Source organism: Ranitomeya variabilis, chromosome 5 (genome assembly GCF_051348905.1).
Source record: "Ranitomeya variabilis isolate aRanVar5 chromosome 5, aRanVar5.hap1, whole genome shotgun sequence".
Lineage (NCBI taxonomy): Eukaryota > Metazoa > Chordata > Amphibia > Anura > Dendrobatidae > Ranitomeya > Ranitomeya variabilis.
The window spans coordinates 262437473-262454467 of record NC_135236.1 but is presented as its reverse complement, the minus strand read 5'-3'; the positions used below and the strand labels follow the sequence as shown (position 1 = coordinate 262454467).

At 43.1% G+C, this 16995-nt stretch overlaps 1 protein-coding gene across 3 annotated transcripts in view; it reads right to left on the bottom strand.

The window, feature by feature from the left end:
* Nucleotides 1-276: 276 nt before the first annotated feature.
* Nucleotides 277-16995, bottom strand: part of LACTB (lactamase beta) — a 115664-nt gene continuing 98945 nt past the window's right edge. For 2 of the 3 annotated variants that reach the window (XM_077264187.1, XM_077264188.1), the window contains exon 6: nucleotides 1179-2888. In XM_077264187.1, coding sequence (XP_077120302.1) covers nucleotides 2381-2888 — 508 coding nt within the window. In that variant the 3' untranslated portion in view covers nucleotides 1179-2380. Of the gene's footprint in view, nucleotides 566-1178; nucleotides 2889-16995 lie in introns of those variants that run through there. The other variant, XR_013215695.1, reaches the window with a different exon arrangement.

The following is a 16995-nucleotide window of genomic DNA, read 5'->3' as shown; positions in this document are numbered from 1 at the left end:
TGGCTGTGGCGCTAACATCACTTCACCAGCCCTGGGCGCAGCGGCTCTTCCGTGTAGACAGGACACCACACTATTATTGGCTGACACGCTGTCGTCATTACATTACAATATCAGACACCGGGAGCAGTGGTGGAAACTCGGGGGCAGGACCTGAAGACTGAGTTTTTATATAACAAACTGCACCTGTAGACCGGAATTTTCTTACAGTGAACAGTCACTTTAGTCAATGAAGGTGTGAAAGCAATATTGTTATATTTTGATAAATATAAAAATATAAACTATTTTGCTAGTGAAAATATATTTTGGCACAGATGATCTTTTTTTTGCTGTATCCATTGCATTCCACAACGGAAAAAAAAAACACCCAGAAATAAAAAAAGCTGGTAACATAGTAAAAAGAAGAGATCATATGAAAGTTCTTTCACCCATGATGGTAGTAGTGTGCCACACCACCCGTTTTACTATGCATTACCACAGGTTTTCACAGTCAGACGTTTCTATTCACTAGTTTCAAACAGCATTGAAAAACCTCAGTAAAACCTGCTTAAAGGGCCACTGTCACCCCCTCCAGCCGTTATAAACTAAAAGAGCCACCTTGTGCAGCAGTAATGCTGCATTCTAACAAGGTGGCTCTTTTAGTTTTTGGTGCAAGTATTCCCAAAATAAAGCGTTTTGAAACTTAGCCAAATTACCTGTCTCTAGCCAGGGAGGCGAGTCCTCACTCCCCAGCTTGAACCGCTACTCTGCCGTCACTCCAAGCTTCAGGGGCTTTCGGCGCCGCCCCCTCAGCGCTGTTTACGCTTTATGCGGGGCTGGGATTCCAAAGGTGGGTGGCCGCACTGCCCGCATAGGCGCAGTCTGCAAGCCTGGCTGGGACGTCAGATGGCCAGAGCTTACTGCGCCTGCGCAGCACAGTAGTACACAGCGCAGGCGCCGGTTTTGAAGCGTAAACAGCGCTGAGGGGGCGGTGCCGAAAGCCCCTGAAGATTGGAGTGACGGCAGAGTAGCGATTCAAGCTGGGGAGTGAGGACCCGCCTCCCTGGCTAGAGACAGGTAATTTGGTTAAGTTTCAAAACGCTTTATTTTGGGAATACTTGCACCAAAAACTAAAAGAGCCACCTTGTTAGAATGCAGCATTACTGCTGCACAAGGTGGCTCTTTTAGTTTATAACGGCTGGAGGGGGTGACAGTGGCCCTTTAAGTTTGTCACAAAGCAACTAACAACTGGCAATTACTCAGGCAACCACCGATGCTGTGTGGGGAAATCCTCTTGCCTACACGATGCAGCACAATGTGAAAGCTGTAGAAAGTCCTAGTATGCTGGGATATGTAGTTCCAGAAGCCACCAGATGCAGACCCTTTAAACAGTTCATTCATAAGCACTAAAATCACAGTGTAAAGGCAGTTAGGTAATGTAGTGCAGCGATAAGTGAAGAACGTTCATACATTCAGAGTGTGGAGCCCAGAGCACTGGAATGTGAAAACACAGGACTGAAAAAAGTGTATAACAAATCTACATACAATGCATTTACATGATTCATATTGTGATGTCTTAAGCCTTAGATCAGGATCCCTCTGCCGGTCTGTGAATCAGTCCGTACTGGGACGTTACGTGGCATTATAACAGACATCTGTAGTGAGTGGGGTGCTGTCCCTGTACCATGATGCATATATCCATTGTAATGATCTTGTAGGTACTGCCCACTGTACTCCTAGGATAGTGGCGAATACACTGCCAGGCTCCTGTCATAGCTGCTAATACTAAATTCCCTCTGACCCCAGCAGATAAATCCGCTAGATCAGAGGTGTCAAACTGCATTCCTTGAGGGCCGCCAACAGGTCATGTTTTCAGGATTTCCTTAGCATTCCACAAGGTGCTGGAATCATTCTGTGCAGGTGATTAAATTATCACCTGTGCAATACAAGGAAATCCTGAAAACATGACCTGTTGGCGGCCCTCGAGGAATGCAGTTTGACACCTCTGCGCTAGATGCCACGGTAAATAGTGACTGGGTATCTAAGGTGTTTGATACTGGGGAGGATGGGATCATTGTGCTTCACCATAAGCATTTTGCCTAAGATGCCTAGGGGTGACCTCAGAAGCTGAACCCCTAAGTGACCTCTAGAGCTCAGGCATAGGCCATAATAGGCCATCAGTTTAACACTGACAGGCAATAATGCTTTTGAAAAGTAAAAGTATGGCTTTTTTAAATGCAGCGATACATAAAAAAATAAAACGTAAATGCTTTAAGGTTTAATGTAAAAATGTTTTGAAAACATTTAGTAGATTTTTCTTAATAAATTAAACCAGTTATTTACTTTTTAAGATTTTTAGTTTTTGTATAAGGTTATAAAATCACTCCATTTAAAATAGGGCAGCTTATGACTGGGCTGACTTGACTTTCTCAAATTCCAGTGCAATTTTTAAGGCTGTGGTGTTGAGCCCTGTACCTTGCATATTGGCTATTATAGTCACCACAACTCCACTTGGCGGGATCATCGTCTGATTGTCTTCCCCAGGCAGCATAAGCAAGACACTGCTAGCTCCGACTGCTCCTCCTGTGTGCGATACGTAATGCTTCTGGCACTTACACTGCCCAAAGTCCTGCTTGCCTTCCACCGTTCCCCATCCCATGGCATACTTTCCGTCTCTATCCCAGGACATTTCAGTATTAGGAACTTGTTTCCACATCATGGAAACTGTGTCTGCTTTTAGATATCCAGGCAACATTGTGGCCGTTTCCTTGGCTTGGTAGCTATACAGGAGGACATTTCCAAACCTCAGGAGATCGTTGACAGTAGATAGGAATCCTCCACCTGCCCATTTACAGGAGTTGTCGACGTATGGACAGTTTATTAAACGCTTCTTGTCACTGAAACTGTAAAATCTGTAGGAGACAAAAGTAAGATAATCTGCAAATCTCTTCATGACCATGATACATGCCAAGCTTACAGGAACCTGACACTTTGAAAATGCTGTGCAACTCGAGCAACCGATTGATTTGTAGTTTTGTTGGAATAACAAGGGAGTGGTGCTACCATGACAGCCTTCTCTGTATAAGTGGTCATCAGTCAGTCACTGATTTAGGACCACCCACTGGACTCCTAAGCCAAAAATGAGCAAGGAGCACAATTAATAAAATACATGTTATACCAAGTCTTTTTATACAAACCTATATATTAATCTCCTCCCCTGTAACATGTTTCTGGCAGTTCAGACTTAAAGGTTGTCTATAGTAATGAGCGGGTGTGCTTGGATATCGTGTTATCTGAGCATGCACGGGAATTAGACAGCCACAACACATGCGGGGACTGCCCAACAGCCGCAAATCATGCAGCTGTGGGGACAAACATATTATTCGAGCACGCCAAGATACTCTGATTAGACCCGAGCATGCTGATAATACGCTATCCGTGCTCGCTCATCACTGGTTGTCTTCTCAATTACCATATTCCGCCATGTAAAATAAAAACTGCCTGTATGCCCCTTCGGTGCTGGTCTGGCGATGTCAGGGTGGGGCTCGCTCGCTTGAGCGCTGTATCCATTCAGTGACCACTAACAGGCTGCTTCTCTCGCTTCCTTTGGACGAAACGGACATCAGGAAAAGTCAAAACTGCTGCTGCTCTCACTTCTTCTAGGTGTCCATTTCATCCGAAAGAAGTGCGTGAAACTGCCCATTAGCAGCAGCTGATTGGCTGCCAGGCACATGTGACAGTCACAGTAGACGTGGCACTGGAGGGGAGTACAAGCAGTTTTTAATTTACACGCAGAATATGGTAATTGAGTAAAGGTTGTTCAAGTAGTGACTATTCAATGTGACAGGTTCTTTTTGAAATAGAATTATTGTATTGTGAGAAGACTTGAAATAAGTTTATTCCAAACCTATCTTTTTAATGATGATCAGATGTCATATGAAATTCCTATACACAGTAGGTTATAAACCTACATTTCTTCTACATATGTAACTTAACCTAGTAAAACAAATTACATATGAACAGCAATAACCACACCACACGCTGTTTCACCACCGTTTCCTGCAGTCAATGTCTCATGTACAGGTGAAACACATCCATGTGGTCTTATACTAGTGTCACACATTACAACACTGCACTGAACCCATGTCATTTCTCACGTGAGGGCTGATGTGGCTTTTTTGTGTCTAACCACCTGAAAAATAAAGTATCATGCAGAATGTGTGAACAACCCAGGTATATGCTTGATGACCTCCACAGACCTGTATTTTCTGATGTCATTGAATCTGACAGAGAACCATCCATTTCACATCTATCCTTCTGGAGTTACTGTGTTGTTTACGACACGCATGGTAATTCTATGACATAGTCCACAACCTTTTCTCGCCCTTGGACCTGCCTATTTGGCATTATAGCTTCAGGTAATCAAGTGTGATAAGATCAAGTCATCATTGGACACTGCTGCTTGCAGAAAGATGCCAGACTATGCTCTACTAAAAGCAAGTTAGAGGTTTGAATAATAAAACTAATGCATAAAACTAAAGGTCTGCAGTCATCACGTGATTAGACTTCTGAATCCTGACAGCATGCACGTGCATATTGTTAGGATTCTTTAGTATTGCCAGTTGGAGTGGGTGGTCATGTAACTGCAAACATGCGATTTGCATACTTCTGGCCACATTCCGACTAGACATGCCTGGCTACTCTCAAGTGAATTGAGAAAAGCCACACACATCTAGTTGGTATGTGGCTGCATGTATGCAAATCACATACTGGTAGTCATGTGAGCATCTACTCTCACCATCAATACTGATGAATCCTGACAGCATGTGCACTTGAACTTATCAGAAGACCAGGCAACCCCTTTAAGTTGGGGTGGGTGGACTGTCATTAGTGAGAACAGGACATGTACAATACCTACCAATCATGCACATGTCTTGGAAGGTGTGCAGGTTGTAATGTCATCTACTGTACATCATTCCAATGCAGAAGTGAGCAGTGCTGGCTGTCACCAGACAATCACATTTAGTGCTTCAGAATACCAAGACATTTGTAAAATTGTATGCTTCCATTTTTCTGTGGCCCAAGTACACAAACAAGGTCCATAAAGCATGGTTGGGCAAGTTTGATAGGGTTAATATCACATTCATCCACCACAAAGATCACTGGACTGAACTAGAAGTTAGTTTTAGGCTGCTTTCACACATCAGTTTTTTGCCATCAGTCACAATCCGGCGAATGTTGCCGCCGGATCCGTTTTTTTCTCATAGACTTGTATTAGCGAAGGATGGCCTCACGTTTCATCCGTCGTTCGCCGGATCCGTCGAAAATTGTTTAACCGGTGGTCGGAGAAAACAGACATAGGAACTTTTTTTGTGTCAGTCGAAAAAACGGACAGAGATGGATCCGTCGTTTGCTAGAATGGAAGCCTATGGCGCTGGATCCGTCAAATTACAGAATCCAGAGATGGATTCCGTTTTTTTAACCAAGCATGCTCCGATTTTTTTTTTTTTAGGATCCAATTAGCTGCATCAGCTAGTCAGATCCGGCAAAAAACGGATCCGTCGCATCAGTTTTCACAGTGTGCAATGGATCCATTTTTTTCAACATTCGACGGATTGTGACTGATAGCAGAAAACTGATGTGTGAAAGCAGCATACTCACAAATGCTCTTCTGGATGAATAAGCAAAAGTTCTCAGACACCTATCCCAGAAAAGTGGATGTCAAAAGCTACTGTAGGAGTAAAGTGTAGGCGTCCCAGAAATTTTGCCCAGATGGTGTACACATGTGCAACAAATATGACGTGACTATTGCCCAAAGTCTTTATTCAGACAACCATATTCAAGGGTTTGTTTTCGAGCCAAAAGACCCTAACTCCACAAAGTGATGTAACGTCAGCTCATTTAAACCATATTGGTCCTGGATCTTGCTTTATGGCTGCTTGAATGAAGAAGTAAGGTTTGTCCGCACACAGAATAAATATGATGCTGTTAAATGGCTAAAAAGTCATAGCTGATTTTGTTGTGATATGTAGCTTCAACTTTTTCTCACTGCATAAAAGTTGTGGTGAAAATCCATATCTTTCCCACAACACATAGGGTATGTTTATAATCCGTACATTTTTTGCACCGGGAGTAGTAATAAGGCCAGGGTCACACTTGCGAGTCTCTCACATCAATACCCGGCCTTAATGTGAGAATCCATCCCTTAGGATCTTTTCTGCAGGGGTGGACAGCCCCTTTCAGGCATCCATACCTATCAGAGTAACATTAGTGGGACTGGCCAATAGTATAACGTGTATTAGGACTCTCGCCAGATGATGTCTGGAGTCAGAAGGATCCAGCGCTTCAGATTTCCAACGAGCTTTTGCTCTCTAGGAGATGTGTATCAATGGCTCTCCATAGAAAACACAGGCGTGCTCCTGTGTATGGAGCAGAAATAGCTGTCTATTGGTCAGTGGACAATATTGTGCAATTTACACCATTTACCTAAATTAGTTATTAATCTGTACTGCATGGGACAGTTTATAGAAAGGGAAGTATATAGAGGAAGGCTATGTTAACATTGTGAATAATACAAGCTCATACAAAATAATGTTATTTCCTCTTGTAATACATGTTTTTTCCCATAAAAATACATCTCACTGACTTTACCATAAGTAGATTATAATTAGACAGTGTGTCATCATCTCTAAAATACAAGCTGGGCTGGAGACAAAAGTGTAAATGCATAGGACCACCAGCAGGGGGTGATATCATCACAGAATTAAATATTGTAGAAGTGAAACTATGAAAATGAGAAGAAAAAAAGTATCTTCTGGCCATCCTGAAGCAGAAGGAACTAAAGTGGCTTAATACACACTTGTGCTTTTTTGAGGTTTTTGCCCTCAACATGAGGAATCTCAGCTGTTGGTAGCTGCAGCTGCTTGGGTTCATTAATAGCACTAAGAATGTAAAACAGCTCACAACCCGCGAAAGGTTTCTCAATGGCTTTAAACACGTTCATGTAACTTCCTGTTTTTCAAATATTTGTCACTAAAGAGATATAAGGAAAAGTGTAGTGGTTGCACATGGTAAATGACTACCTCCAAAAGTAAAAGGTAAAATGCATTTGGATTCGGAAGGGGAAGAGTTTTTGATCCATCTCCCCAGTGTATGATTCTCCATCATGTAGTAGGACTACAGTAACGGCAGTAGGAGAGCTCTTTGTTGGGAGGGTCACTCCAGGACATACAATTATTGTGCACATTTGGAGAAAAATTCATCATTGTGGCATGTTTTTGTGGTTTCTTGACCACTGCTCCTAGCATTCCTTCACGCTGAAGGATTCCACATACATCTTTGCTTGGGGCGTCAGCTGCTTTACTGAAAGCTACAGAAATTATGTCTCAGAGCAGCAAAGATAAACTAATGGTAAATGATTAACCAATACAAACGTGAAACATATCGTACACAACAAGTATGGCTATAAGTCACTATAGAGGCGGTCCTATACTTATCATACCATTCTAAATACCTATATTTAATGCCTGACCACATTTGTAATTAGCTTTAGTATACATTTTTCTACAATTCTCCCTATCCTGCTATTCCCTATATCTTTTTCTTTCCAGTTCAGGGAGTCTCAAAACAGGACATCACAGGAGGACAGCACTGCAGTCAATTGTCTGCCACTTTTATTGCTCCCACTGAAACAAGATGTCATCATGGGGCAACACTGTCACCGTCATCACCTGATGACATCCTATTTCAGTAGTGATGGAGAAATAACCGCTACTTCTGTCCCCACCATACTTCCGTCACCACTTCCACAGCCCCCATTTTAGACACCACCACTTTTTCCCCTCAAATTAATCATAATCGGGGTGATGATAAAAGGGGAGTCACTTACCCTGCTTCTATCACCGTTCCCTGATGATAATTCCTTTGAAGGAAAGAGGCAGTGGTGTTAGAAGCAGATACTGTGACATTGGCGACTGAAGTGTGGCAACGGCCACTGATAATGTGATGTGGCAGAAACATGAGTCATCAGGGTATGGCGGGGACAGAACCAAAAGCTGTGTAAAGTGACCACAGTGCCGCTGCCTGATGACAGCCTGTTTCAGTGTGAGTTATAGAAGCTGCTAAGAAGTGACTGCATGGTCATCCTCTCAGACTCCCCTCAAATCAAACATAACAAAGTTTAAGAAAAAAAAGCAAATATAGGGATGAGCTATGCAGGAAAAATGGTAGGAAATTATATAATAAAGCAAATTACAGAAGAAGCTAAGGGTTAAAAATAAGATATTTATAAAGGGCATTGTAGGTATAGGATAACCCTTTTAAATACAAAACTTAAAAACATAGCGCCATGAAAAAATATAAGCTTGAAGTATGTCATTTTCATGCCTATCATAGAAATTGGACGGAGATGGTACCATTTGAGCTTGTCCTATAATTATAACTTACCAGCTGTCCAAGAAATAGATAAGTGTCTGATAGCTGGGGGGCCCACTGATCATGAGAAGGAACGTAAAGATTGAGACAGGACACAGGACCCTGTTATTAAATGGGGATAATAGTGTTAAGACCGCCAGTGTTTAAATACTTATTGTGGGTGCAGATAGTGTTTTGACTGTGGAACAACTCCTTTAACCCCTTAGTGACAGAGCCAATCTTTTTTTTTTAAATCAGATATTTTTTATTAAAGTTTTCCAAAACACCCCACAATCTTTTCCCCATTCCCAACCGCTCCCCCCCTACCCAACCCTGGTCCAATGATAAAATATATCACAAGAAAAATACAGACATAGATAAGGCACATATCCCAAGGCACCAGTCATGGAGTACAACTAAATCACTTTCAGGGTGATATAAACATGGTATCACGAGAATAAACTTACAGATGGTAAGCCCGGAACATTCAAACATCCTGCCCAAACCCCTTCAATGTCCCCAATTGCGGCAGATATGGATTATCCCATATAGGGGTATACCTCGTGAATAGTGTTGAGCGTTCCGATACCGCAAGTATCGGGTATCGGCCGATACTTGCGGGTATCGGAATTCCGATACCGAGATCCGATACTTTTGTGGTATCAGTATCGAAACAACATTAATGTGTAAAAGAAAGAATTAAAATAAAAAATATTGCTATACTCACCTCTCCGACGCAGCCTGCACCTTACCGAGGGAACCGGCAGCGTTCTTTGCTTAAAATGCGCGCTTTTCCTTCCTTCCGTGACGTCACATGGGCGGCACGCGACCAATCACAGCAAGCCGTGACGTAATTTTAGGTCCTTCAGTATTTTAAAATTACGTTCCGGCGTTGTGATTGGTCGCGTCGCGGTCACATGGGCGACGCGACCAATCACAAGCCGTGACGTCACGGGAGGCTGGACACGCGCGCAAAAATGCTGAAGGACCTAAAATTACGTCACGGCTTGCTGTGATTGGTCGCGTCGCGGCCACATGGGCGGCGCGCGACCAATCACAAGCCGGGACTTCACGTAAGGAAGTTAAAGCGCGAATTTTAAGCAAACAACGCTGCCGGTTCCCTCGGTAAGGTGCAGGCTGCGTCGGAGAGGTGAGTATAGCGATATTTTTTATTTTAATTCTTTATTTTACACATTAATATGGTTCCCAGGGCCTGAAGGAGAGTTTCCTCTCCTTCAGACCCTGGGAACCATCAGGAATACCGTCCGATACATGAGTCCCATTGACTTGTATTGGTATCGGGTATCGGTATCGGATTAGATCCGATACTTTGCCGGTATCGGCCGATACTTTCCGATACCGATACTTTCAAGTATCGGACGGTATCGCTCAACACTACTCGTGAACCCAGTAATTCCCCTTAAACTTTTAATTTTACCCCACACTTTGACCATAAGCATTACCGTCGGAAATTTAGACACCCACGGTTTAAATTTATTCGCCTCTAACTTAGACAATAGGGGACCCCGACCCCCCCCAGAAACTGAAGAATCCCTCGACCTCCCCCTATTTCCACAGATGTGTCCTCCATTCTACTTGCCAGATGTTGACACTGGGAAGATAAAAAATATAGCCAAGGGTTGGGCAATGCCAACCCTCCCTCCTCCTTACTCCTTTGTAAGTGCTCTAACTTAATTCTCGCACCCTTTTTCAACCAAATAAGTTCCCTAAACAGTGCATTAATTTTAAAGAACCTATTTTGGGGAAGCCAAATTGGGGAGTTATGAAGAACATATAAAAGCTGAGGCATAATCACCATTTTCAACAGGTTCACTCTCCCAACTATTGACAAATGTAACTTAAGCCCCCGTCTCACTAAGCGAGATCGCTAGCGAGATCGCTGCGGAGTCACAAGTTTTGTGACGCAACAGCGACCTCAGTAGCGATCTCGCTATGTGTGACACGTAGCAGCGACCCGGCCCCTGCTGTGATATCGCTGGTCGTGTCGGAATGGCCTGGACCGTTTTTTGATCGTTGAGGTCCCGCTGGGTAGCACACATCGCTGTGTTTGACACCTTACCAACGACCTCGTTGACGACTCAGACACTGAATCGTCATAATAGCTCCCATGTGACATCGTTGTACAGGTCGCTGGTGAGATGTCAAACAGTGAGATCGCAGCAGCGATCGTTGGGAAGATCTCACTGTTTGACATCTCACCAGCGACCACATAGCGACGCAGCAACGATCCCTGACAGGTCGTATCGTTGTCGGGATCGCTTTAGCGTCGCTAAGTGAGACGGGGCCTTTAGTCCAGGCCTTAATCTTCTGTTTAATCCTAGCCACAAGTGGGGAAAGATTTAGGCTATGTTCACACTTTGCGGGATTTGGCGCTGCGGATCCGCATCAGTTTTCCATGCAGGGTACAGTACAATGTTACCCTATGGAAAACAAAAACCGCTGTGCCCACTTTGCGTTTTTCCGCAGGAAAATCCGCGCGGATTTTCTGCGGAAAAAAAGAAGTACCATGTCAATTCTTTCTGCGGATTCCGCAGCGGTTTTCCACCAGCACCAATAGGAAAGTGCAGTTGGAAAACCGCAGTGGAATCCGCAGTAGAAACGGCACAAAAAACCGCAATGAAAATCACCGCGGTTTTGCACTGCGATTTCTGCAAATCCGCTGCGGAAAAATCCGCAGTGGAATCTGCAAAGTGTGAACAAGCAATTAAGCGTTCATAATCTAATATGTTGTTTGATACATTCATACCCAGGTATTTAAAACATGACACTACTGGCACCTGTGGAGCTCTAACCACAGTTGGGTCTAATGGTAAAATAGCAGACTTTTCCCAATTTATGGCCAAACCCGATATAGCCCCAAACGCAGCAAAAAGTGACATTACTCCATTGAGCGATTCATTAGAGTCAGCCAAAAACAGGAGAATGTCATCGGCGTAGAGAGAAACTTTCTCCTCTAATGTCCCGTATCTAAACCCCTCAATTTCTGGGCTAAGTCTTATCCTCGAAGCCAAAGGCTCCACCGCCAGGGCGAAAAGCAGCGGAGACAGAGGACAACCCTGCCTCGTACCCCTATACAGATTGAAGGGCTCAGATAACAGTCCATTCGCTCGTATTCTTGCTGACAGTTCTGAGTACAAAAGCTTAATCCAACCAATAAAGCCTGGACCAAAACCCATGCACTGAAGCGTAGCAAACAGGTATTTCCATTCCACGCTGTCAAATACCTTAGCGGCATCAAGGGACAGAACTGCCCTCCTCCCCACATTGTCTGCCCCCACTTGCATATTGAGATATAGTCTTCTAACATTTAGGGCCGTTGACTTACGAGGCATGAATCCCACCTGATCCGAGTGTATTAGAGATTCCACGACTTTTGAAAGACGAATGGCCAACACCTTTGCTAATAGCTTAACATCTACTGTCAGAAGGGAGATTGGTCTATACGAGGCCGGGAGGGTAGGATCCTTCTCTTTTTTCGGTAAGACAGTAATAATAGCTTCCCGCATAGAAGGCGGAAGGACCCCAAGCCCGAGGCTATCGTTAATTGTAGTCAATAATATTGGGAGTAGAACCAACTTATATTTTTTATAGACCTCCACTGGTATGCCATCCACCCCCGGTGATTTGTTATTAGATATAGTGTTCAGAGCCTCTTCAAGCTCCTCTAAACCCAAAGGTTCATCTAACAAAGCTCTATCAGCATCAGAAAGTCGCGGGAGCCTGGCGGCTTCTAAAAAGTCCGCAAGCTCTTCCGTGGAAGCCCCAAAATGAGAGGAATATAAGCTAGTGTAAAAGGTCCTCAAAATCCTTAGAATTCCCGGTGAATCCGTAATAAGTGGCCTATCCCCACCACTGAGCCCAGGTATGACGAGGACCCTTTTTGTGCTGACGTTATAACCGAGAGTAGGTGCCCCACACTCTCTGCACTTTCAAAGAATTGGGTCGATTGGAACATACGTTTCTGCGCGGCCACCTCTAGAGTCATTTTGGTCACTCGTGACTGAGCATCCTTAAGTCTAATCTGTGTGTTAGGGGTGACCTGCATTGAGAAAGCCCGCTCTGCAGCCTCCAACTCCTGAAGTACAAGTTTAGATTTTTGTCTTGAACTAGACTTAATCTTTGAAATCTCGTGAATGAACATACCACGCAAGTATGCCTTCAGAGTCTCCCACACCACCAGACTAGAGGTTGAGTTCTCATTAAACCGAAGGAATTCCTGTAATTCTGAGGTGAACATATCAGTCTTATCCACTAGCTGCAACCAAAATGGATTTAAGCGCCACAGAGGCCTACCCCGTGACACCACGTCAGCCCCCCTTGATCACAATGGACAGGGGTGAATGGTCCGACACTGTCCTCGGCAAATATTCAACATTTTTAATTTTCCCCAGCATGAGACCATCCCCCAAGGCCAGATCGATACGAGATAGAGAAGTAAAAGTAGGGGAAAAACATGAATACTGATACACCTCGGGATTCCTGCATCTCCACAGATCAGTTAAAGCCAGTTCTCGCAGGAGCGCCCCAAATGGTGTGCAATTACCTCCCGGTTTTATAGGTGCGTGATTACCTCTATCCCAATGGGCATCTAAAATGTTATTGAAATCACCCACCACTAAATATGGGACCCCTGGAAAACCTCTCAAAATAGTAAGGATTTGATATATGATCTTACTACTATATGGCGGAGGAATATATAAAGATATAAGTATCATTGTAACTGCAGACAAGGTACAACATAAAATAACAAACCGCCCTTCCTCGTCCACCACCACCTGATTACATGAAAACTGAGCACCCCGTCCAATTAGTATACTAACCCCTCTGGAATACTGGGAATAAGTGGAGTGATATCCCGCCAATATCCATCTCTTATCTAGAATATGGAGTGTCTCTCGGGTAAGATGCGTCTCCTGCAGAAAGATTACCGTTGGCTTATGATCCGCAATAAAATTAAAAATCGCCTGTCTTTTAACTGGAGATTTGATAGAGCCAATCTTGTACTTAACCCCTTCACCCCCGGAGCTTTTTCCGTTTTTTCGTTTTTCGCTCCCCTCCTTCCCAGAGCCATCACTTTTTTATTTTTTCGTCAATATGGCCATGTGAGGGCTTATTTTTTGCGGGACGAGATGTACTTTTGAACGATACCATTGGTTTTACCATGCCGTGTAACAGAAAACGTGAAAAAAATTCCAAGTGTGATGAAATTGCAAAAAAAGTGCAATCTCACACTTTTTTTTTGTTTGGCTTTTTTGCTAGGTTCACCAAATGCTAAAACTAACCTGCCATTATGATTCTCCAGGTCATTACGAGTTCATAGACACCTAACATGTCTAGGTTATTTTTTATCTAAGTGGTGAAAAAAAATTCCAAAATTTGCACAAAAAAAAAATTTAAAAAAATTGCGCGATTTTCCGATACCTGTAGCGACTCCAATTTTCGTGATCTGGGGTCAGGTGAGGGCTTATATTTTGCGTGCCAAGCTGGTGTTTTTAATAATACCATTTTGGTGTAGATACGTTCTTTTGATCGCCCCTTATTGCATTTTAATGCAATGTCGCGGCGACCAAAAAAACGTAATTTTGGCGTTTTTATTTTTTTTCTCGCTACGCCATTTAGCGGTCAGGTTAATCCTTTGTTTTTATTGATAGATCGGGCAATTCTGAACGCGGCGATACCAAATATGTGTGTGTTTGATTTTTTTTTAAATTGTTTTATTTTGATTGGGGCGAAAGGGGGGTGATTTGAACTTTTATATATTTTTTATTTTTTTTATATTTTTAAATACTTTTTTTTTAAATTTTGGCATGCTTCTATGGAGGCTAGAAGCATGCACAACTCGATCGCCTCTGCTACATAGAGGTGAAGTACAGATCACCTCTATGTAGCAGAAATGCAGGTGTACTTTGAACGCCGACCACAGGGTGGCGCTCAAAGCAATCGGCCATCAACAACCATAGAGGTCTCAAAGAGACCTCTGGTTGTTATGGCAATGCACCGATGACCCCCGATCATGTGACGGGGGTCAGACGTGCGAGTACCTCCGACCGCGCGGCCGGGAGCGCTAGTTAAATGCCGCTGTCAGCGCTTGACGGCGGCATTTAACTAGTTAATGGGCGCGGGCGGATCGCGATTCCGCTCGCGCTCATTGCGCGCACATGTCAGCTGTACAAAACAGCTGACATGTCGCGGCTTTGAGGTGGGCTCACCGCCGGAGCCCACCTCAAAGCAGGGGATCTGCCAGCTGACGTACTATTCCATCAGCTGGCAGAAAGGGGTTAATGACCGGGCCAATTTTTACAATTCTGACCACTGTCACTTTATGAGGTTATAACTCTGGAACGCTTCAACGGATCCCGGTGATTCTGAGATTGTTTTTTTTGTGACATATTGTACTTCATGTTAGTGGTAAAATGTCTTCGATGTGACTCGTGTTTATTTATGGGAAAAAATAAAGGAAATTTGGCAAAAATGTTTAAAATTTAGCAATTTTCAAACTTTTAAGAAACAATTTTTTTTTTGTTAGGACGATATAAAGGTTAAAAGTTGGCCAGCGATTTCTCATTTTTCCAACAAAGTTTACATTTGAAGTGAGTTTTGGGGGTCAATAAGACAGAAAATACCCAAAAGTGACACCATTCTAAAAACTGCACCCCTCAAGGTGCTCAAAACCACAATCAAGAAGTTTATTAACCCTTAAGGTGCTTCATGAGAACTAAAGCAATGTAGAAGGAAAAAATGAACATTTTATTGTTTTCACAAAAAAATTACTTTAGCTCCAAACTTTATTTTCACAAGGGTATTAGGAGAAAATGGACCAAATTTGTTGTTCAATTTCTCCTCAGTACGCCGATACCCCATATGTGAGGAAAGCCACTATTAGAGCGCATGGCAGGGCTCAGAAGCGAAACGCGAAAAAAACGCAAAAAAACGCATGCGGATTTCCTGCAGAAAAAGTCCGGTTTTGTTCAGGAAAATTCTGCAGAAAATCCTGATGTGTGCACATAGCCTCACACAGCCCTAATCCCCAACACACACCTAACCCTAATCCCAGCCCTAACCATAACACCACCCTAACCCCAATAAAACTCTAACCCAACAAAACACTAACCCCAACCCTAGCCCCAAACCTAACCCTAGCCCCAACCCTAGCCCAACTCCAACCCTAGCTCTAACTCCAACTCTAGCCCCAACCCTAACCCTAGCCCCAACCCTAAACCTAGCTCTAATTCCAACCCTAGCCCAAACGGAAAAAAATACATTTTTTTATTTTATTATTTTTACCTAACTAAGAGGGTGATAAAGAGGGGTTTGATTTACTAGTTGTTGTTTTTTTTATTTTGATCAGCTATCTCCGAGCTGCTACTGCGCAGGGCTCGGGCAGCGCCATCTTGAAGGAGGATTTTTTTTTCTTCTCCAGTAAGATGGCGCCTGCTGCTCCTGCGCAGTAGCAGCTATCTGATCACAGCTATAGACACAGACAGCAGCTACTGCGCAGGAGCAGCAGGCGCCATTTTCAAATTGTTTTTTTTTTTCTCCAAGCTGAATAACATGAAGAAAATGTATTCTTGGCACAGTAAACATGCGATTATGCTGAAGAGCAGGTTCGGCTGGCACCTGCCTGCAGAAGGTTTTTTTTTTTTTTTTAAGTATATACATATATTCATTATGCAAACTAGGGGGCAGGTCAAACTTGGGGGTCTTATGTATTGGAAAACCACAAAAGTGATACCATTTTAAAAACGGCACCCCTCGACAAATTGAAATCAGGTAGTCAGCTAGCTCTAATTCCAACCCTAGCCCAAACCCAAATGGAAAAAAATACTTTTTTTTATTTTATTATTTTTACCACAAAAACCACAAAAGTGATACCATTTTAAAAACGGCACCCCTCGACAAATTGAAATCACGTAGTTTATTAACCCTTCAGGTGATTTTCAGGAATTAATGCAAAGTGACATAACATAAATGAAAAAGTGTATTATTACCATCTAAATGTCACTAACTTCTGAACAAGTCACTATAGCCTGCAGACTCTAAGGCAGACAGCTGACTATGAAAGGGTATTACTTAACTCCTTCAAGACCCTGCCATTTTCATTTTTGCATTTCTGTTTTTCACTCCCCTTCTTCCCAGAGCCATAACTTTTTTATTTTTCCATCAATATGGCCATATGAGGGCTTGTTTTTTTGCGGGACAAATTGTACTTTTGAACGACACCATTGGTTTTACCATATTGTGTACTCAAAAACGGGGAAAAAAATCCACGTGCGGTGAAATCGCAAAAAAAATGCAATTCCACAATGGGTTTTTGGATTTTTTTGTACCATGTTCACCTAATGCTAAAACTGACCTGCCATTATGATTCTCCAGGTCATTACGAGTTCATAGACATGTCTAGGTTCTTTTTTATTTAAGTGGTGAAAAAAAAATCCAAAGTTTGCTATAAAGTTTTGCCATTTTCCGAGACCGGTTGCGCCTCCATTTTTCGTGATCTCGGGTTGGGTGAGGGCTTATTTTTTGCGTGCCGAGCTGACGTTTTTATTGATACCATTTTGGTGTGGATTCGATCTTTTGATCACCCGT